General features: G+C 56.0%; 1 protein-coding gene across 4 annotated transcripts in view; it reads left to right on the top strand.

The window, feature by feature from the left end:
- Positions 1 to 24,163, top strand: part of JMJD7 (jumonji domain containing 7) — a 70,896-nt gene that overhangs the window by 26,539 nt on the left and 20,194 nt on the right. The window contains exon 1 of one of the 4 annotated variants that reach the window (XM_073586623.1): positions 6,984 to 7,710. The exons of the other annotated variants lie outside the window; for them this stretch is intronic. Coding sequence (XP_073442724.1) covers positions 7,176 to 7,710 — 535 coding nt within the window. The 5' untranslated portion in view covers positions 6,984 to 7,175. Of the gene's footprint in view, positions 1 to 6,983; positions 7,711 to 24,163 lie in introns of those variants that run through there. 4 annotated transcript variants of the gene reach the window in all.

Genomic DNA, 24,163 nt, shown 5'->3' on the forward strand with positions numbered 1-24,163 from the left:
CAGCAATAAAAGCTCTGGTTAAGAAGGAATGGGAGAGACAGGACCAGAGAGGATATCTGCCCTCAACCTCAAAGAGAAGGTACCCCTTTAGCGACGAAGATTTGTCGACATGGGGTAAGGTCCCGAAGGTGGACGCAGCAGTGGCCTCCGCCTCAAAGCAAACTATCCTACCGGTAGAGGACACAGGGGTGCTAAAAGACCCTCTTGACCGCAAAGCAGACGCTGCCTTAAAAAGGGCATGGGAGGCGGCTACCGGTACGTTTAAACCGGCAATAGCCAGTACATGCACAGCTCGTTCTATGCTAGTCTGGATCGATCAATTGGACCAGCAAATAGACCAGACGATCTCCAGAGACAAGCTACGTGCTGCCATACCACTAATCCGTGGCGCAGCAGCATATATAGCAGATGCTTCTGCGGATTCCTTACGCATGGCAGCCAGAACTGCAGGATTGGCTAATAACGCCAGACGTAGCCTATGGCTTAAAAGCTGGAGAGGTGACACCCAGTCCAAAACAAAGCTGTGCACCATTCCTTGCGAGGGTGAGTTCTTATTTGGGAAAGCCTTAGATGAAATCCTTATGAAGGCAAAAGAAAGGAAAAAAGGATTCCCTAACCCTCCTCTCCCATTCTATAGGAGAGCGTTTAGGAGAAGACCATTTGGTCGGGGAAGAACAGCAGAAAATCAAAACCGCTGGACCACAAAGGAAGGAAAAGGCAAAGGTGCCGTGTTTAGGGGATCCTCCTTCTGCAGGGACAGGAACTGAGGAACCAATCCCTCCAGTAGGAGGAAGGCTAAAAAATTTTCTTCGAGAATGGGAGAAAATTACGGCTAGCCCTTGGGTTCTGGGCATTATTAAAGAAGGGTTAAAGATAAAATTCCATCATGTACCCAGTAATTCATTAATTATAACATCCTTCAGCTTACCGGTCCAACAGCAGGCCCTGGAAGCTGAAATTTGGAACCTACTGGACAAAAAAGTTTTGGTCCAGGTGCCTAAAGGGCAGGAAGGGAGAGGATTTTACTCCCCTCTCTTTCTGATATCTAAACCAGACGGATCATTCCGGACGATAATCAACCTAAAGAAATTAAATTCATTTATAATAAATCATAAATTTAAGATGGAATCCATAAGATCCACGATTAAACTTCTCTTCCCCAATTGTATGATGGCAGGCTTGGATCTGAAGGATGCTTATTATCATATTCCCATCCATTACAGATATCAGAAATACCTCAGAGTGGCGGTCCTCCTCGATGGCAAAATACAACATCTCCAGTTCACAGCCATGCCATTCGGCATTTGCATCGCACCACGAGTATTTACAAAGGTGATGCTGGAAGTGATGGCCTTTTTACGCCAGAAAGATACACTAATAGTACCCTATCTGGATGATTTCTTGATAGTAGGGAATTCAATTCGGCAATGTAATGAGCGAGTTGCTGATACAATCTTGTCCCTACAGGCCCTAGGGTGGATAATAAACTTCAAGAAGTCCAGAATCGAGCCGCAGTCTATCCAATCCTTCCTGGGTCTCGAGCTAGACTCCATATACCAAAAGTGTCTGCTGCCACAGGTAAAAATTTCAGCAATTAAAAAGAAAGTTAGGATAGCAATAGATCGACATGTCCTTAAGGGAAGCAATGTCCCTTCTGGAATCCCTCACGGCTTGCATCCCGGCAGTACGGTGGGCCCAGTTCCACACGAGGAAGCTACAACACCAAATTCTCATAGAGGAATCTCGTGTCCGGGGGAATCTGACAAAGAAAATCACGCTATCCCAGGGGGTCCTAACCTCCCTTGCATGGTGGCTAACGGACGATAACCTAGCGGGGGGAGTACCTTGGGTTATAACACCCTCCCGTATAATTATCACGGACGCTAGCCCCACAGGATGGGGAGCCCATATGGGGAATATTTTTGCCCAAGGCCTATGGGATATTGGCGAAGATAAGGATTCGTCAAATTTAAAAGAACTAAAAGCAGTCTATCATGCAATTTGTCATTTTCTTCCACAGTTGCAAGGGGAAAACGTAAGAATCCTTTCGGACAACACCACAGTAGTCGCATATCTGAACAGACAAGGCGGAACTCGATCAGTCATCTTAATGTCTTCCGCAAGAAGGATTTTATCCCTAGCAGAAAAACATTTTTTGTCTCTTTCAGCCCTCCACATAAGGGGAAGAGACAATGTCCAGGCAGATTTTCTAAGCCGCCATACAATGCGACAAGGAGAGTGGTGTCTAGACCGGGGGATATTCACACGCATCGTGTCGCTATGGGGTCTACCCCAAATAGATCTCTTCGCCACCAGAGAAAACAGGCAGGTGCGAAGGTTCTCCTCTCTAAATATAACAGACAATCTGGAAATTCTGGATGCACTCCAGGCCCCGTGGCAATTCAAACTGGCATATGCTTTTCCACCGATCATACTACTACCACAGGTGATCAGGAAGATCAGAGCAGAAGAAGCACGAATAATCTTAATAGCACCATTCTGGCCCAGAAGGCCATGGTTTTCGTGCCTGCAAGCAATGTCAGTGACAGACCCGTGGGTGCTCCCTTCAACCCCCAGGCTCCTCTCTCAGGGGCCATTCTTCCATCCTCAAGTGGACAATCTCCACTTGACGGCCTGGAACTTGAAAGGGAAATGTTGAGATCAAGGGGATTCTCGGAGGGATTAGTCAGTACACTCCTACTAAGTCGGAAAGTGGCAACGACAAAAATTTACACCAGAGTATGGAGAAAATTCCTAGAATCACACACAGGCCCTGATTCTGGAGAAATTCCAATCACAGCGATCCTAGAGTAGGAAGGAAAGGAATTAGGCCTATCTGTTAATACACTAAAAGTCCAGGTATCGGCTCTAGGGGCCCTCTATAGTTATAACGTGGCAGGCAATAGATGGATAGGCAGATTCATCTCGGCCTGTGAACGGAGCGAGCCAATGCACATACCTAGAGTTCCTCTTTGGGACTTAAACCTGGTTCTGGAGGCTCTAACACGTCCTCCCTTTGAGCCATTAGACTCAATATCCCTTAAACACCTATCCTTCAAAACGGTACTGCTAGTTGCACTAACCTCAGCCAGAAGAGTTAGCGACATACAAGCACTCTCAATAGAACCCCCTTTTCTGTTGACATTTCAGGATCAGCTAATATTAAAACCAGACCCCTCATACTTACCAAAGGTAGCAGGGAAGTTTCATAGATCGCAAGAGATCCACCTCCCTTCATTTTTTAGTAACCCTTCTACTCCAGAGGAAGAAAAGTTCCATACACTAGACGTTAGAAGAGCTGTATTACAATACATCGAGAGGTCTAGCAGCTGGAGAAAGAGTAGGGCTCTGTTTGTTTCCTTCCAGGGCCAAAAGAAGGGATATGAAGTCACAAGAGGTACTCTGTCTCGGTGGATCAGAGACGCGATCAGTCTGGCATATTCCGAGAGCAATGAAAATCCTCCGGAGGGTATCAAAGCACATTCCGCCAGAGCTATGGCTTCCTCTTGGGCAGAAAGGGGAGACGTCGCAATCGAATCTATATGTAAGGCGGCAACCTGGTCTACACCCTCTACCTTTTATAATCACTATAGGCTTGATTTATCATGCTCATCTGACCTAGCCTTTGGTAGAGCGGTCCTCGGCACGGTGGTCCCTCCCAGGTGAAGGTCTCTGAAAGTCTCTCCAAGTGGGTGCTGTCGTGGCGAAGAGTAAAAAGCCGGATTACTTACCGGTAATGCTCTTTTAATGAGTCCACGACAGCACCCGTTCACTAACCCTCCCTAGAAGTTAACATTATGTATATACACCTTCTTAGTTGTAAAGTTAATAAAATTAGAATATTGGACAATAAAATGGCCTAATAATTGGCGGTCCTCCTGGTACTCTGAAATCCAACTGAGGGGGAGAGGCGGACCGCCCTCTTTTATCTCTGTAGGTTTCCTGTTCCTATGGGCGGATCCCTCTCTCCAAGTGGGTGCTGTCGTTGACTCATTAAAAGAGCATTACCGGTAAGTAATCCGGCTTATCAGCAGGAGATTATCACTGCAAGACTTGGTCCCATATGCCAGGCAGTCCAGCTAATCTGTGTAACCCCGCCCCAACCACTGATTGGCAGCTGCTGACAGTGTACACTGGAAGCTGCCAATCGGGTGTGGGCGGGGTTATACACAGTTCTGCATTTTAACTGCTGCTTCGTCTACAGCAGAGAAAACTGATTCTAGCAAAGTTGCACCAAGCAGCCCAGTAAGTGACACATCGCTGGAATCAGGCTCTCTGCCCCTACATCATGCTTCTCTAAGATTACATGGGAAAAAACCTGCTGACAGATTCCCTTAACTGAGCTGTAAGGACTGGCAGAGAGGAATCATGTCCGCTGTAGCGCTTTACACTGGTAATCCTGTATTCAACAAGTCCTGGCGGCATAAAAACCACAGTGCTTCACAAAGGGAGGCAATGCAACGAGAACTAGCGACCATACTGATGTGCTAGGTTGTGCTGAGCGCAGACACATGGCCTCTATTCTGCTGTGTATCTATACTATAACCGTGGGAGCGTCACTCTGCCTGAAGCCTTTATAGACTACGCAAGCGCAACACGCCTGCACAGTCTGACTCCAGACAGAATGAGGCATCAAGCGGTGAGGAGTGTGTATGGCACCGGAGATGGCGGTACCGTCCACACTGCATACCGCGATTTTCGATGCCATACTTACCTGACCGGGAGGAGCGTTGCTGCGGCGCTTCTCTTCAGCCGGAGAACGGGGCCGGAGTGCACGTGAGTATCGCGCATGCGCATAGCACTATCCGGCGCCAGTTTACTGAAGACACATTTGCAGTGTGTCTTCAATATGGCGCCGGACTGCACGATATGGGCATGCGCGTACTACAGCGCCGCACTCCTCCCCCGGCCTCCAGCAGATTGGGACAGCGCTGGAACAACAGGAAGGAAAGGTGAGTATAATTTTTTTCTTTGTACGTGTGAAGTTTAATAGGGGTGAGGGGGCCCATGCATACCAGGAAAGGGGGGGGGTGAGAGGACCATGTATACCAGGAAAGGGGTGTGAGGGGACCATGCATACCAGAAAAGGGGGTGGGTGGGAGGACCATGCATGCCAGGATAGGGGGGGTGAAGGGACCACGCATACCAGGATGGGGGGGCAAAGGGACCATGCATACTAGGATAGGTGGGCGAGGGGTAACATGCATACCAGGATAGGTGGGTGAGGAGACCATACATGCCAGGATTGGGGGGTGAGGGGTACCATGCATACCAGGATAGGAGGTGAGGGGACCATGCATACCAGGATTGAGGGGTGAGAGGACCATGCATGCCAGGATAGGGGGGTGAGGGGACCATACATACCAGGATTGGGGGGTGAGAGGACCATGCATGCCAGGATAGGGGGGTGAGGGGACCATACATACCAGGATTGGGGGGTGAGAGGACCATGCATGCCAGGATAGGGGGGTGAGGGGACCATACATACCAGGATTGGGGGGTGAGAGGACCATGCATACCAGGATAGGAGCAGCACATACCAAGATAGGAGACCATGTACCAATAAAAATGCTTGCCACCCGGGCGTACAACGGGTTCATAGCTAGTCTTTTATATCTAAGCTTGAAAATCCCGTTACGAATAATTTTCGCTCTACAGAAAACTGGGACAATGCTGTAGCTTTCCCTCCCTATAGCCAAATTTTATTTTTTGCCACCCAAAAAGCAAAATCGTGCCACACCGGCCTTTGTCTGGAGGCGGTTTTGCAGAAAAGCACTGTAAAAAAAAATAAATCTTGATTTAACCCTGCAGATGTTCGCTCTCCATGTACAGGTTTTATCTGGGTTTTTACAGAAAGAACCAGCACGCATTAGGCCTGTTTCACACTTCCGTTTTTGACCATCAGTCAAAATCCGCCGTTTTTGCCGGATCCGGTTTTTTCCCCATTGATTTGCATTACCGGCGGATCTTGACGGATGGCCATCCGTTGCATCCGTTTATTTGCAGATCCGTCAATTTTTTTGTGTCCGCCAAGATGCCTGGACGGACCATGTAACGTTTTTTGTACTGAAGGATCCGCATTTTTCTACAGCGCATGCCCGGAGGAATGATGTCAGGCGGAAATTTAACCCTGAAATCATTTCTGGCGGACAGAGAGAAAAAAATTCTCTCTCTGTCTCTCCTTCCCGGCTAGCGGTTCCTTTAAAATTCTTCATTTGGCGGATCTGTCAAAAAAACGGATCCGGTGGCATCCGTTCACATCAGTTAGCAACGGATCTGATTTTTGCCTTTTTGGCGGATTTTAACTGACACAAAAAACTGAAGTGTGAAACAGGCCTTAGACTACAGCGCTCACTTGTCTGTGTTATTAATGAAGTAGGGCAATGGAGTCCCCCATGTCTATCCTATTTTTTATATACATACTACAGGCCTAAGGGTGAGCCAAATGGAGCAGCTGCTGAAAAGGGACGGTCAGCACAGAATAAATGCTCAAACCAAGCACAGGCGCTCAGTGCACCATGGTGTGGCCAAACATGTAAAGGGGTTAGCCAAGACCTTTATTACCTGCCTGCTGTATCCGGCACGGAGCGCTCCTGCCGGCGATTCAGCTGCTCCGAGCCCACGTCATCAGAGCAGCTCTTCTTCCCGGCTGTTTGGTTGACAGGCGACTGCCAAGCTGCTGAATCGCTGGTGGAGACGTCAGTGACTGCTCTGGGCCAGCAGAGACCGGCGCCGGGCACGGACCTAGCAGCTGTCTCTACCTGTTAGTGCTTAGGACCATAGTAAAAAAAAGTAAATGTACCACTCCTGGATTAACTCTTTCTGTGTGCCTTCCCACCGACTTGTTTTCCATCTTAAGGAAAAAAAAAAGTTTTGAGTCAGCTTCCTATTGATTTGAATGGAGAATCTCGCTTCTAGTGCACCTGGAGCCTTTTATGACCCTTGTGGTTTAGGGTGGGGGAATTGTATATATAATCCTATTTTATACTCTTCTGATTGAAAAATAAGCTTCATCATTGCGCACCGAATTAGCAGGAAAATGCCGCACTCACTAAGTGCAAGTTTACATTGAGGTTTCCCTTTGTAATCAATGTGACTTCTGACCCGGAGAAAACGCTGATAAAGCCGCGGTTCTCACGCTCACCCTTGGACCCTTAGCGCAGATCTCCCGCGCCATGTTCTCGGCCTTTGCCCCCACAGTCTCCCTGCTCCACCGGACCGTGTCCCTGGTCCCCCGGTGCAGCCGCGCCATGTCCGCGGTGTCGCTGCTCGTGTCCCCGGGCCGCTGCCTCTATGACCGGCCTCTGCAGCTCCAGGTCCGCGGGCTGAGCCCCGGGCAGGACGTGACTCTCCGCACCGCTCTGAGCGATGACGGCGGGGAGCTGTTCACCTCCGCGGCTTACTACCGAGCGGACAGCGGCGGGGAGCTGGATGTGAGCCGGAGCCCGGGGCTGGACGGCGGCAGCTACACCGGAGTGGAGCCGGAGGGGCCGCTGTGGTCGGTGCAGCCCCGGACGCCCTTCCGGAGGCTGGTGAAGAAGGACGTGCAGAGTCCGCTGCGGCTGCGCTTCTCCCTGCACCCGGGACACGGCGCCCCCGGGGCTCTGCTGCTGGCGGAGGCCGCTCAGGAGAGGAGCTTCATGGGGGAAGGGGTGAGGCGGGAGCCGCTGCGGGAGGGCCGCGTGCGGGGGACCCTCTTCCTGCCGCCCGGTGAGTGAGCAATGCATGAGCAGCACCAAGGACAGCAGTTTCTTCTCTCGTGTTTAAAAAATTTCCTCCGCCTATTCACACATACGGAAGCGGGTCACACACATACATGGAGGCAACCAGACACGGAGGCGGTCACACACACACACACGGAGGCGACCAGACACGGAGGCAGTCACACACACACGGAGGTGGTCACACATACACAGAGGTGGTCACACACACACGGAGGCGGTCACACACACACGGAGGCGACCAGACACGGAGGTGGTCACACACACACGGAGGCGGTCACACACACACGGAGGCGGTCACACACACACGGAGGCGACCAGACACGGAGGCGGTCACACACACACGGAGGTGGTCACACATACACGGAGGTGGTCACACACACACGTGGAGGCAACCAGACACGGAGGCGGTCACACACACACACGGAGGTGGTCACACATACACGGAGGTGGTCACACATACACAGAGGCGACCAGACACGGAGGCGGTCACACATACACGGAGGTGGTCACACATACACAGAGGCAACCAGACACGGAGGTGGTCACACATACACGGAGGTGGTCACACATACACGGAGGCGACCAGACACGGAGGTGGTCACACACACACGGAGGCGACCAGACACGGAGGTGGTCACACACACACGGAGGTGGTCACACATACACAGAGGCGACCAGACACGGAGGCGGTCACACACACACGGAGGTGGTCACACATACACAGAGGCGACCAGACACGGAGGCGGTCACACACACACGGAGGTGGTCACACATACACGGAGGTGGTCACACATACACAGAGGCGACCAGACACGGAGGCGGTCACACATACACGGAGGTGGTCACACATACACAGAGGCAACCAGACACGGAGGTGGTCACACATACACGGAGGTGGTCACACATACACAGAGGCGACCAGACACGGAGGCGGTCACACATACACGGAGGCGACCAGACACGGAGGTGGTCACACACACACGGAGGCGACCAGACACGGAGGCGGTCACACACACACGGAGGTGGTCACACATACACAGAGGCGACCAGACACGGAGACGGTCACACACACACGGAGGCGACCAGACACGGAGGTGGTCACACACACACGGAGGTGGTCACACATACACAGAGGCGACCAGACACGGAGGTGGTCACACATACACGGAGGTGGTCACACATACACAGAGGCGACCAGACACGGAGGCGGTCACACACACACGGAGGTGGTCACACATACACAGAGGCGACCAGACATGGAGGCGGTCACACACACACGGAGGTGGTCACACATACACAGAGGCGACCAGACACGGAGGCGGTCACACACACACGGAGGTGGTCACACATACACGGAGGTGGTCACACATACACAGAGGCGACCAAACACGGAGGCGGTCACACATACACGGAGGTGGTCACACATACACAGAGGCGACCAGACACGGAGGTGGTCACACATACACGGAGGTGGTCACACATACACAGAGGCGACCAGACACGGAGGCGGTCACACATACACGGAGGCGACCAGACACGGAGGTGGTCACACACACACGGAGGCGACCAGACACGGAGGTGGTCACACACACACGGAGGCGACCAGACACGGAGGCGGTCACACACACACACGGAGGTGGTCACACATACACGGAGGTGGTCACACATACACAGAGGCGACCAGACACGGAGGCGGTCACACATACACAGAGGTGGTCACACATACACAGAGGCGACCAGACACGGAGGCGGTCACACATACACGGAGGGGACCAGACACAGAGGCGGTCACACACACACGGAGGTGGTCACACATACACGGAGGTGGTCACACATACACAGAGGCGACCAGACACGGAGGTGGTCACACACACACGAAGGTGGTCACACATACACGGAGGTGGTCACACATACACGGAGGCGACCAGACACGGAGGTGGTCACAAACACACGGAGGTGGTCACACATACACAGAGGCGACCAGACACGGAGGCGGTCACACACACACGGAGGTGGTCACACATACACAGAGGCGACCAGACACGGAGGCGGTCACACATACACGGAGGTGGTCACACATACACAGAGGCGACCAGACACGGAGGTGGTCAGACATACACGGAGGTGGTCACACATACACAGAGGCGACCAGACACGGAGGCGGTCACACATACACGGAGGCGACCAGACACGGAGGTGGTCACACACACACGGAGGCGACCAGACACGGAGGCGGTCACACACACACGGAGGTGGTCACACATACACGGAGGTGGTCACACATACACAGAGGCGACCAGACACGGAGGCGGTCACACACACACGGAGGTGGTCACATACACGGAGGTGGTCACACATACACAGAGGCGACCAGACACGGAGGCGGTCACACACACACGGAGGTGGTCACACATACACGGAGGTGGTCACACATACACAGAGGCGACCAGACACGGAGGCGGTCACACATACACTGAGGTGGTCACACATACACAGAGGCGACCAGACACGGAGGCGGTCACACATACACGGAGGCGACCAGACACGGAGGCGGTCACACACACACGGAGGTGGTCACACATACACGGAGGTGGTCACACATACACAGAGGCGACCAGACACGGAGGCGGTCACACACACACGGAGGTGGTCACACATACACGGAGGTGGTCACACATACACGGAGGCGACCAGACACGGAGGTGGTCACACACATACGGAGGCGGTCACACACACACGGAGGTGGTCACACGTACACAGAGGCGACCAGACACGGAGGTGGTCACACACACACATGGAGGCAACCAGACACGGAGGCGGTCACACACGGAGGTGGTCACACACACACGGAGGTGGTCACACATACACAGAGGCGACCAGACACGGAGGTGGTCACACACACACGGAGGTGGTCACACACACGGAGGTGGTCACACATACACAGAGGCGACCAGACACGGAGGCGGTCACACACACACGGAGGTGGTCACACATACACGGAGGCAACCAGACACGGAGGTGGTCACACACACACATGGAGGCAACCAGACACGGAGTCGGTCACATACACACGGAGGTGGTCACACATACACGGAGGCGACCAGACACGGAGGTGGTCACACACACACACGGAGGCGACCAGACACAGAGGTGGTCACACACAGAGGCGACCAGACACGGAGGCTGTCACACACACACGGAGGCGACCAGACACAGTGGCGGTCACACACGCGGAGGCGGTCGCACATACACGGAGGCAACCAGACACGGAGGTGGTAACACACACACGGAGGTGGTCACACATACACAGAGGCGACCAGACACGGAGGCGGTCACACACACACGGAGGTGGTCACACATACACGGAGGTGGTCACACATACACGGAGGCGACCAGACACGGAGGCGGTCACACATACACGGAGGTGGTCACACATACACAGAGGCGACCAGACACGGAGGCGGTCACACATACACGGAGGCGACCAGACACGGAGGCGGTCACACACACACGGAGGTGGTCACACATACACAGAGGCGACCAGACACGGAGGCGGTCACACACACACGGAGGTGGTCACACATACACGGAGGTGGTCACACATACACGGAGGCGACCAGACACGGAGGTGGTCACACACATACGGAGGCGGTCACACACACACGGAGGTGGTCACACATACACAGAGGCGACCAGACACGGAGGTGGTCACACACACACATGGAGGCAACCAGACACGGAGGCGGTCACACACACATGGAGGTGGTCACACACACACGGAGGTGGTCACACATACACAGAGGCGACCAGACACGGAGGTGGTCACACACACACGGAGGTGGTCACACACACAAGGAGGTGGTCACACATACACAGAGGCGACCAGACACAGAGGCGGTCACACACACACGGAGGTGGTCACACATACACGGAGGCAACCAGACACGGAGGTGGTCACACACACACATGGAGGCAACCAGACACAGAGTCGGTCACATACGGAGGTGGTCACACATACACGGAGGCGACCAGACACGGAGGTGGTCACACACACACACGGAGGCGACCAGACACAGAGGTGGTCACACACAGAGGCGACCAGACACGGAGGCGGTCACACACACACGGAGGCGACCAGACACAGTGGCGGTCACACACGCGGAGGCGGTCGCACATACACGGAGGCAACCAGACACGGAGGTGGTCATACACACACACACGGAGGCGACCAGACACGGAAGTGGTCATACACACACACGGAGGCGGTCACACACAAACGGAGGCGACCAGACACGGTGGCGGTCACACACACGGAGGCGGTCGCACATACACGGAGGCAACCAGACACGGAGGTGGTCATACACACACGGAGGCGACCAGACACGGAGGTGGTCATACACACACACACGGAGGCGACCAGACACGGAAGTGGTCATACACACACACGGAGGCGGTCTCACACACGGAGGCGACCAGACATGGAGGCAGTCACACACACACGGAGGCGGTCGCACACACGGAGGTGACCAGACACGGAGGCGGTCACACACACACGGAGGCGACCAGACACGGTGGCGGTCACACACACAGAGGCGACCAGACACGGAGGCGGTCACACACACACGGAGGTGGTCACACATACACGGAGGTGGTCACACATACACGGAGGCGACCAGACACGGAGGTGGTCACACACATACGGAGGCGGTCACACACACACGGAGGTGGTCACACGTACACAGAGGCGACCAGACACGGAGGTGGTCACACACACACATGGAGGCAACCAGACACGGAGGCGGTCACACACGGAGGTGGTCACACACACACGGAGGTGGTCACACATACACAGAGGCGACCAGACACGGAGGTGGTCACACACGGAGGTGGTCACACACACGGAGGTGGTCACACATACACAGAGGCGACCAGACACGGAGGCGGTCACACACACACGGAGGTGGTCACACATACACGGAGGCAACCAGACACGGAGGTGGTCACACACACACATGGAGGCAACCAGACACGGAGTCGGTCACATACACACGGAGGTGGTCACACATACACGGAGGCGACCAGACACGGAGGTGGTCACACACACACACGGAGGCGACCATACACAGAGGTGGTCACACACAGAGGCGACCAGACACGGAGGCTGTCACACACACACACGGAGGCGACCAGACACAGTGGCGGTCACACACGCGGAGGCGGTCGCACATACACGGAGGCAACCAGACACGGAGGTGGTAACACACACACGGAGGTGGTCACACATACACAGAGGCGACCAGACACGGAGGCGGTCACACACACACGGAGGTGGTCACACATACACGGAGGTGGTCACACATACACGGAGGTGGTCACACATACACGGAGGCGACCAGACACGGAGGCGGTCACACATACACGGAGGTGGTCACACATACACAGAGGCGACCAGACACGGAGGCGGTCACACATACACGGAGGCGACCAGACACGGAGGCGGTCACACACACACGGAGGTGGTCACACATACACAGAGGCGACCAGACACGGAGGCGGTCACACATACACGGAGGTGGTCACACATACACGGAGGTGGTCACACATACACGGAGGCGACCAGACACGGAGGTGGTCACACACATACGGAGGCGGTCACACACACACGGAGGTGGTCACACATACACAGAGGCGACCAGACACGGAGGTGGTCACACACACACATGGAGGCAACCAGACACGGAGGCGGTCACACACACATGGAGGTGGTCACACACACACGGAGGTGGTCACACATACACAGAGGCGACCAGACACGGAGGTGGTCACACACACACGGAGGTGGTCACACATACACAGAGGCGACCAGACACGGAGGCGGTCACACACACACGGAGGTGGTCACACATACACGGAGGCAACCAGACACGGAGGTGGTCACACACACACATGGAGGCAACCAGACACAGAGTCGGTCACATACACACGGAGGTGGTCACACATACACGGAGGCGACCAGACACGGAGGTGGTCACACACACACACGGAGGCGACCAGACACAGAGGTGGTCACACACAGAGGCGACCAGACACGGAGGCGACCAGACACAGTGGCGGTCACACACGCGGAGGCGGTCGCACATACACGGAGGCAACCAGACACGGAGGTGGTCATACACACACACACGGAGGCGACCAGACACGGAAGTGGTCATACACACACACGGAGGCGGTCACACACACACGGAGGCGACCAGACACGGTGGCGGTCACACACACGGAGGCGGTCGCACATACACGGAGGCAACCAGACACGGAGGTGGTCATACACACACGGAGGCGACCAGACACGGAGGTGGTCATACACACACACACGGAGGCGACCAGACACGGAAGTGGTCATACACACACACGGAGGCGGTCTCACACACGGAGGCGACCAGACATGGAGGCAGTCACACACACACGGAGGCGGTCGCACACACGGAGGTGACCAGACACGGAGGCGGTCACACACACAGAGGCGACCAGACACGGAGGCGGTCACACACACACGGAGGCGACCAGACACAGTGGCGGTCACACACGCGGAGGCGGTCGCACATACACGGAGGCAACCAGACACGGAGGTGGTAACACACACACGGAGGTGGTCACACATACACAGAGGCGACCAGACACGGAGGCGGTCACACACACACGGAGGTGGTCACACATACACGGAGGTGGTCACACATACACGGAGGCGACCAGACACGGAGGCGGTCACACATACACGGAGGTGGTCACACATACACAGAGGCGACCAGACACGGAGGCGGTCACACATACACGGAGGCGACCAGACACGGAGGCGGTCACACACACACGGAGGTGGTCACACATACACAGAGTCGACCAGACACGGAGGCGGTCACACACACACGGAGGTGGTCACACATACACGGAGGTGGTCACACATACACGGAGGCGACCAGACACGGAGGTGGTCACACACATACGGAGGCGGTCACACACACACGGAGGTGGTCACACATACACAGAGGCGACCAGACACGGAGGTGGTCACACACACACGGAGGCAACCAGACACGGAGGCGGTCACACACACATGGAGGTGGTCACACACACACGGAGGTGGTCACACATACACAGAGGCGACCAGACACGGAGGTGGTCACACACACACGGAGGTGGTCACACACACACGGAGTTGGTCACACATACACAGAGGCGACCAGACACGGAGGCGGTCACACACACACGGAGGTGGTCACACATACACGGAGGCAACCAGACACGGAGGTGGTCACACACACACATGGAGGCAACCAGACACAGAGTCGGTCACATACACACGGAGGTGGTCACACATACACGGAGGCGACCAGACACGGAGGTGGTCACACACACACACGGAGGCGACCAGACACAGAGGTGGTCACACACAGAGGCGACCAGACACGGAGGCGGTCACACACACACGGAGGCGACCAGACACAGTGGCGGTCACACACGCAGAGGCGGTCGCACATACACGGAGGCAACCAGACACGGAGGTGGTCATACACACACACACGGAGGCGACCAGACACAGAAGTGGTCATACACACACACGGAGGCGGTCACACACACACGGAGGCGACCAGACACGGTGGCGGTCACACACACGGAGGCGGTCGCACATACACGGAGGCAACCAGACACGGAGGTGGTCATACACACACACACGGAGGCGACCAGACACGGAGGTGGTCATACACACACACACGGAGGCGACCAGACACGGAAGTGGTCATACACACACACGGAGGCGGTCTCACACACGGAGGCGACCAGACATGGAGGCAGTCACACACACACGGAGGCGGTCGCACACACGGAGGTGACCAGACACGGAGGCGGTCACACACACACGGAGGCGACCAGACACGGTGGCGGTCACACACACGGAGGCGGTCGCACATACACGGAGGCAACCAGACACGGAGGTGGTCATACACACACACGGAGGCGACCAGACACGGAGGTGGTCATACACACACACGGAGGCTGTCAAACACACGGAGGCGACCAGACACGGAGGCGGTCACACACACGGAAGCAACCAAACACGGAGGCGGTCACACACACGGAGGTGACCAGACACGGAGGCGATCACACACACACGGAGGCGGTCACACATACACGGAGGCAACCAGACACAGAGGTGGTCACACACACACACGGAGGCGACCAGATACAGTGGAGGTCACACACACACACGGAGGCGACCAGACACGGAGGTGGTCATACACACACGGAGGCTACGAGACACGGAGGCGGTCACACACACACGGAGGCGGTCACACTCACACTGAGGCGACCAGATACGGAGGCGGTCACACACACACGGAGGCGACCAGACACGGAGGCGGTCGGTCACACACACACGGAGGCGACCAGACACGGAGGCGGTCACACACACACGGAGGCGACCAGACACGGAGGTGGTCACACACACACGGAGGTGACCAGACACGGAGGTGGTCACACACACAGAGGCGACCAGACACGGTGGCGGTCACACACACGGAGGCGACCAGACACGGAGGCGGTCACACACACACGGAGGTGACCAGACACGGAGGTGGTCACACACACAGAGGCGACCAGACACGGTGGCGGTCACACACACACGGAGGCGACCAGACACGGAGGCGGTCACACACACGGAGGTGACCAGACACGGAGGCGGTTGCACATACACGGAGGCAACCAGACACGGAGGTGGTCATACACACACACACGGAGGCGACCAGACACTGAGGCGGTCACACACACACGGAGGCAACCAGACACGGAGGCGGTCACACACACTGAGGTGACCAGACACGGAGGCGTTCACACACACACGGAGGCGGTCGCACATACACGGAGACAACCAGACACGGAGGTGGTCATACACACACGGAGGCGACCAGACACGGAGGTGGTCATACACACACACGGAGGCGACCAGACATGGAGGCAGTCACACACACATGGAGGCAACCAAACACGGAGGCGGTCACACACACGGAGGTGACCAGACACGGAGGCGATCACACACACACAGAGGCGGTCACACACACGGAGGCGGTCGCACATACACGGAGGCAACCAGACACGGAGGTGGTCACACACACACACGGAGGCGACCAGATACAGTGGCGGTCACACACACGGAGGCGACCAGATACGGAGGCGGTCACACACACACGGAGGTGACCAGACACGGTGGCGGTCACACACACACGGAGGCGGTAACAGAGACACGGAGGTGGTCATACACACACACGGAGGCGACCAGACACGGAGGTGGTCATACACACACACGAAGGCGGTCACACACACGGAGGTGACCAGACACGGAGGCGGTCACACACACACGGAGGCAGTCGCACATACACGGAGGCAACCAGACACGGAGGTGGTCATACACACACACGGAGGCGACCAGACACGGAGGTGGTCATACACACACACACGGAGGCGGTCACACACACGGAGGCGACCAGACACGGAGGCGGTCACACACACACACGGAGGCAACCAGACACGGAGGCGGTCACACACACTGAGGTGACCAGACACGGAGGCGGTCACACACACACGGAGGCGGTCGCACATACACGGAGACAACCAGACACGGAGGTGGTCACACACACGGAGGCGACCAGACACGGAGGTGGTCATACACACACGCGGAGGTGACCAGACACTGAGGCGATCACACACACACGGAGGCGACCAGACACGGAGGCGGTCACACACACACGGAGGTGACCAGACACGGAGGTGGTCACACACACTGAGGCGACCAGACACGGTGGCGGTCACACACACACACGGAGGCGGTCACACACACACGGAGGCAACCAGACACGGACGTGGTCATACACACACACGGAGGCGACCAGACACGGAGGTGGTCATACACACACACGGAGGCGACCAGACACGGAGGTGGTCATACACACACACACACGGAAGTGGTCACACACACACACGGAGGCGACCAGACACAGTGGCGGTCACACACACGGAGGCGACCAGACACGGAGGTGGTCATACACACACACACGGAGGCGGTCACACACACGGAGACAACCAGACACGGAGGTGGTCACACGGAGGTGACCAGACACGGAGGTGGTAATACACACACACGGAGGCGGTCACACACACACGGAGGCGACCAGACATGGAGGCGGTCACACACACGGTAGTGACCACACACGGAGGCGGTCACACACACGGAGGCGATCACACACACACGGAGGCAACCAGACACGGAGGTGGTCACACACACACGGAGGCGACCAGACACAGTGGCGGTCACACACACACGGAGGCGGTCATACACATGGAGGCGACCAGACACGGAGGCGGTCACACACACACGGAGGCGACCAGACACGGAGGCGGTCACACACACACGGAGGCGACCAGACACGGAGGCGGTCACACACACACGGAGGCGACCAGACACGGAGGCGGTCACACACACACGGAGGCGACCAGACACGGAGGCGGTCACACACACACGGAGGCGACCAGACACGGAGGCGGTCACACACACACGGAGGCGACCAGACACAGAGGCGGTCACACACACGGAGGTGACCAGATACGGAGGCGGTCACACACACACGGAGGCGGTCGCACTTACACGGACGCAACCAGACACGGAGGTGGTCATACACACGCACGGAGGCGACCAGACACGGAGGTGGTCATACACACACACACGGAGGCGGTCACACACACGGACGCGACCAGACACGGAGGCGGTCACACACACGGAGGCAACCAGACACGGAGGCGGTCACACACACTGAGGTGACCAGACACGGAGGCGGTCACACACACACGGAGGCGGTCGCACATACACTGAGACAACCAGACACGGAGGTGGTTACACACACACGGAGGCGACCAGACACGGAGGTGGTCATACACACACACGGAGGCGACCAGACACGGAGACGGTCACACACACACACGGAGGCGACCAGACATGGAGGCGGTCACACACACGGTGGTGACCACACACGGAGGAGGTCACACATACATGGAGGCAACCAGGCACAGAGGTGGTCACACACACACGGAGGCGACCAGACACAGTGGCGGTCACACACACACGGAGGCGACCAGACACGGAGGTGGTCATACACACACACGGAGCCGACCAGACACGGAGGCGGTCACACACACACGGAGGTGACCAGACACGGAGGCGGTCACACACACACGGAGGCGACCAGACATGGAGACGGTCACACACACACGGAGTCGACCAGACACGGAGGCGGTCACACACACACGGAGGTGACCAGACACAGAGGTGGTCACACACACGGAGGTGACCAGACACGGTGGCGGTCACACACACACACGGAGGCGACCAGACACGGAGGCGGTCACACACACGGAGGTGACCAGACACGGAGGTGGTCACACACACTGAGGCGACCAGACACGGTGGCGGTCACACACACACACGGAGGCAACCAGACACGGAGGCGGTCACACACACGGAGGTGACCAGACACGGAGGTGGTCACACACACTGAGGCGACCAGACACGGTGGCGGTCACACACACACGGTGGCGGTCACACACACGGAGGCGGTCACACACACGGAGGCGACCAGACACGGTGGTGGTCACACACACACACGGAGGTGACCAGACACGGAGGTGGTCACACACGGAGGCGAACAGACATGGAGGCGGTCACACACACACGGAGGCGGTCACACACACACAGAGGCGACCAGACACGGAGGCGGTCACACACACGGAGGCGACCAGACACGGAGGCGGTCACACCCACACGGAGGTGACCAGACACGGAGGTGGTCACACACACGGTGGCGGTCACACACACACGGTTGCGTTCACACACACACGGCGGTCACACACACACGGATGCAACCAGACACGGAGGTGGTCACACACACACACGCAGGCGACCAGACACTGAGGCGGTCACACACACACGGAGGCGGTCACACACACGGAGGCGACCAGACACGGAGGCGGTCACACACACGGAGTCAACCAGACACGGAGGCGGTCACATACACACGGATTCGACCAGACACGGAGGCGGTCACACACACACACACGGAGGTGACCAGACACGGAGGTGGTCACACACACAGAGGCGACCAGACACGGTGGCGGCCACACACACACGGAGGCGGTCACACACACGGAGGCGACCAGACACGGTGGCGGTCACACACACACACGGAGGTGACCAGACACGGAGGTGGTCACACATGGAGGCGACCAGACATGGAGGCGGTCACACACACACGGAGGCGGTCACACACACACAGAGGCGACCAGACACGGAGGCGGTCACACACACACACACGGAGGCGACCAGACACGGAGGCGGTCACACACACACACGGAGGTGACCAGATACGGAGGTGGTCACACACACGGTGGCGGTCACACACACACGGTTGCGGTCACACACACACGGTTGCGTTCACACACACACGGTGGCGGTCACACACACACGGTGGCGGTCACACACACACGGAGGCGGTCACACACACACGGAGGTGGTCACACACACAGGCGACCAGACACGGAGGTGGTCACACACGAAGGCGACCAGACACGGTGGCGGTCAGAAGGAGGCGGTCACACACACGGAGGCGGTCACACACACGGAGGCGACCAGACACACGGAGGTGGTCGCACATACACGGAGGCGACCAGACACAGAGGTGGTCACACACACGGAGGTGGTCGCACATACACGGAGGCGACCAGACACAAAGGCGGTCACACGGAGGTGGTCACACACGGAGGTGGTCGCACATACACGGAGGCGACCAGACACTGAGGCGGTCACACACACACTGAGGTGGTCACAAACACACGGAGGTGGTCACACACACACGGAGGTGGTCACACACACACACGGAGGTGGTCACACACACACACGGAGGCGGTCACACACACACGGAGGTGGACACACATGTAAGCAGGTACGGGAACGCAGTAACCTAGGGATTGCAGAACAATGCTGTATAACAATGTTATTTAATTTTTAGCAAAAAGAATGGAATTGGTCTCCTCGCAGGGAGTTAGTAAACAATAAACTGTAAACAAGGGAAGTATAGGATTAACGCGGCAGTCTGGTATTTAAACGGCACTTATCGTAGTCTTCTCTGGTCCTCATCCACACACAGTTCCTTACACTTGCCAGTCCTACTCTAACATGAAAACCTCAAAAGGAGGAAAAAATCCTCCATAAAATTCAGATACAAACCAGACTGGCCTAAATGCATCTGCACTAATACATATATGGTGTTATTAAGAGGTTGTGAACCAACAGCCCTGCATTCCCTGTGTGAACACTGCCACATGCGGATTATTTCTTCTGCACTGGTGTACCACATGGCCAATCCCTGATTGTAGGCTGGCTGTTTCATTTGGTGTTTATGCACCTGTGCAGCTGCCATTTTACTTGGGTCTGCTGCACCCTGTATTAGTGCAGATGCATTTAGGCCTGTCTGGTTTGTATGTGAATTTTTTGGAGGATTTTTTCTCATCCACACACAGTCTGATGGGAGTTGGAGTACCAGCAACGGCCGGAGCGGTGTTCTCAGGTGAAATCCACAAATCACGGTCCAGTTTCTGGCGGCAATGGGCGGTCACCGGTTTTGCCCGCTCAGCCCCTAGTCCATAAATCTGTGCAGCAAAAGTGGGGAGCGCTGCACTAGTCTCTGTCCAACACGTGTGCTGCTGCGCGTTTGTCAACAATGGGGAATGCACCTCATGGTCTTGCACCTGGCACTCGTTCCTCCGCGCAAGCACTGCATTCTGCTTAGCCGGGTGCGCGGCGCTCTGCACACTCACTGACTTACAGGAGTGTTTACGTAAGCTCTGCCAGGACATGACTCCGCGTTGTCTCTCACGCTGTGAAGCGCGCCGCACACCTGCTCCCGCTCTTGCTGCTGGCAGGAAAACTGTCTGTTTCCTGCCCTTCTTGCTCACTGCCCGGCCTAGCCATGCCTCCTCTATCCGGGTCATGGGACCTGTCTGGTTCCCCATTCTTTTCCCCCCGTCAACACTGGATGCAGCCTCGACAGTTCCGGACCCGGCATGATGCAGGTACCCGCAGCCCGGTCTTCCGCCTTACACTCCCACCCTCCTTTAACTTGCCATTCCACAGGCGACAGTTCCTTCATCAGACATTCACATTTTCCCATTTATTGAATAATTCGTTGCCAAATAAACTGGTCTTGTTCATAAAGAGTGGGAGGTATTCCAGCTGTTGTCCGCTCCATACGGCGTAGTTCAGGTTGAGTGGTAGAGGACGAGAGCTTTTCTTGATCTGATGAATCGGCCATCTCTGGGGTTTCAGGCCTACGCAACTTCCCTGGGCTGGCGGACGTTGGATTATCCAAGTCTGAGAACGAAGCGAGTGTCTCTTCCTCATCACAGTCGGGAACCGTTGGGGTGAGCGTTTCGGTAGTGTTCGGCACTCTCTCCTTCAGGATCCTGTGACAAGCAAGGACACAACATGCTGTGGTGGACTATTTGGGTAGGCGCTCCTTCCTGTTCGGGCTGATCTTCATACACTGGCCCGTCGGACCCAACTCGGCGTTTCACTCGATACAGGGTTTTTTCCCACCAATGCTCCAACTTGCCCTGGGGCCGCTTGTCTCGAACTAACACTCGATCTCCGGCCTTGAGAGCTGTCCCTCGAATAGGCATAGTTTCATGGTGTTGGAGTTTCCAAAACTTAGTCTGCACCAGCCGGTGAAGAGTCTGCAGCCGATGTCGATGTTCTCGGACCCAGGAAGACACCCCCGTCCATAGGTAGTCTTCTTCCGGATCCAACTCCAGCTCTGTAATTTCCCATCCCTTTCGCCCGAACAGCAGGGTATACGGAGTGTATCCTGTTGTACTGTGCACTCGATTGTTGTACACCCAGACCAATTCAGCCACGTGCCTTGGTCAGAATGGATCCTCTTCAGGCAACCATACACCCGGATGAAGTCTCGGCAAATGGCCTGCGCAGCAGACTCAGCAGTCTGATCCCGAGTTGGAGTCACCACAGCGAAATTGGTAAAGTGGTCAGTCATCACCAGACAATGTTCATACCCGAGATAAGCTGTTCCCATGGTTATGTAATCAATCATCAATAACTCTAAGGGGGCAGAAGTCATGTTGGTCTGCGTCGGGGTTCTCTGCTCTGGAGGTTTGGCTAGTTCACAGGTCCAACATCACTGACAGGCCTCCACTACTGCAGTCTTCAATTGGGGTTGATATACCAGCTTCTGTAACGACTGGAATGTCTTCTCCGGACCAAAGTGAGACACTCTCTCATGGGGCTCCATAGCCACTACACGGATCAACTTCTCTGGAAGCCCCACTTGCCAGGTGACCCCCATCTCCCGCATCAACTACACTTTTCTATGCAACAAGCTGTCCTCCAAATGGAGTCTCTCCCACTGCCTCAGAATCTGCAGAGTTTCCAGGGACAGAGCGTCTCTTTCCTACCGACTGGGAAGTCGCTTCAGAGCCACCCACTGTCTCACCTGGGCAAGTTCTTTATCTTCTTGCTGGAACCCCACCCAGTCATCCTGAGGTTGTCCCAGTACCTGTTCTCCAGACACCTCTCCGATCTGTCCCTGCATTGCCACCAATGACTTAGCGAGGCCCTGAAAACCAGGAATCTCTTCTGCCTCTAACTCTTCATCTCGGTCATGTCCAGGCCGCTCAAGGGTCACTCTCGACAGAACATAAGCATGTGTGTTCTCGGCTCCAGCCCGATACGCGATCTTGTACCGATACTTTGCCATGTGTGCCACCCATTGTTGTTCCAAGACCCCCAATTTTGCATTTTCCAGGTGGGTTAGGGGATTGTTGTCAGTGCGCACCAAGACTTTGGACCCCGACAAGTATTCTGTAAACTTTTCGGTCCTCACCCACACCTACCAAAGCAATTCCAACTTGAAGGAGCTGTAATTGTTCGGGTTCCGTTCCGAGCCGTAAAGAGACCTGTTGGCATAGGCAATCACTCGTTCCTTCCCTTCTTGCATTTGCGATAGAATGGCCCCCAGGCCTTGTAAACTTCCATCGGTGTGAAGGATGAAGGGTTGCAAGAAATCCACATAGGTGAGTATTGGGACCTCAGTCAAAGCCATGTTCAAGGCTCTGAAGGCTTCTTTCTGGTTACTTCCCTATTGGATAGTTCGATTCTTTGAGCCAGACGGCACTCTCTTTAGTAGTTCCAGCAGCGAATTAGCGATATGGGTGAAAATCTTCATGAACCTTATGTAGTAACCGGTAAACCCAGGGCCGGACTGGGACTAAAATTCAGCCCTGGTATTTGAAGTTACACAGGGCCACTAGTCACATGGTGACTATATAATATC

Source organism: Dendrobates tinctorius, unplaced genomic scaffold (genome assembly GCF_039654945.1).
Source record: "Dendrobates tinctorius isolate UK_male_01 unplaced genomic scaffold, ASM3965494v1 ptg000010l, whole genome shotgun sequence".
In the NCBI taxonomy this organism is placed as follows: Eukaryota; Metazoa; Chordata; class Amphibia; order Anura; family Dendrobatidae; genus Dendrobates; species Dendrobates tinctorius.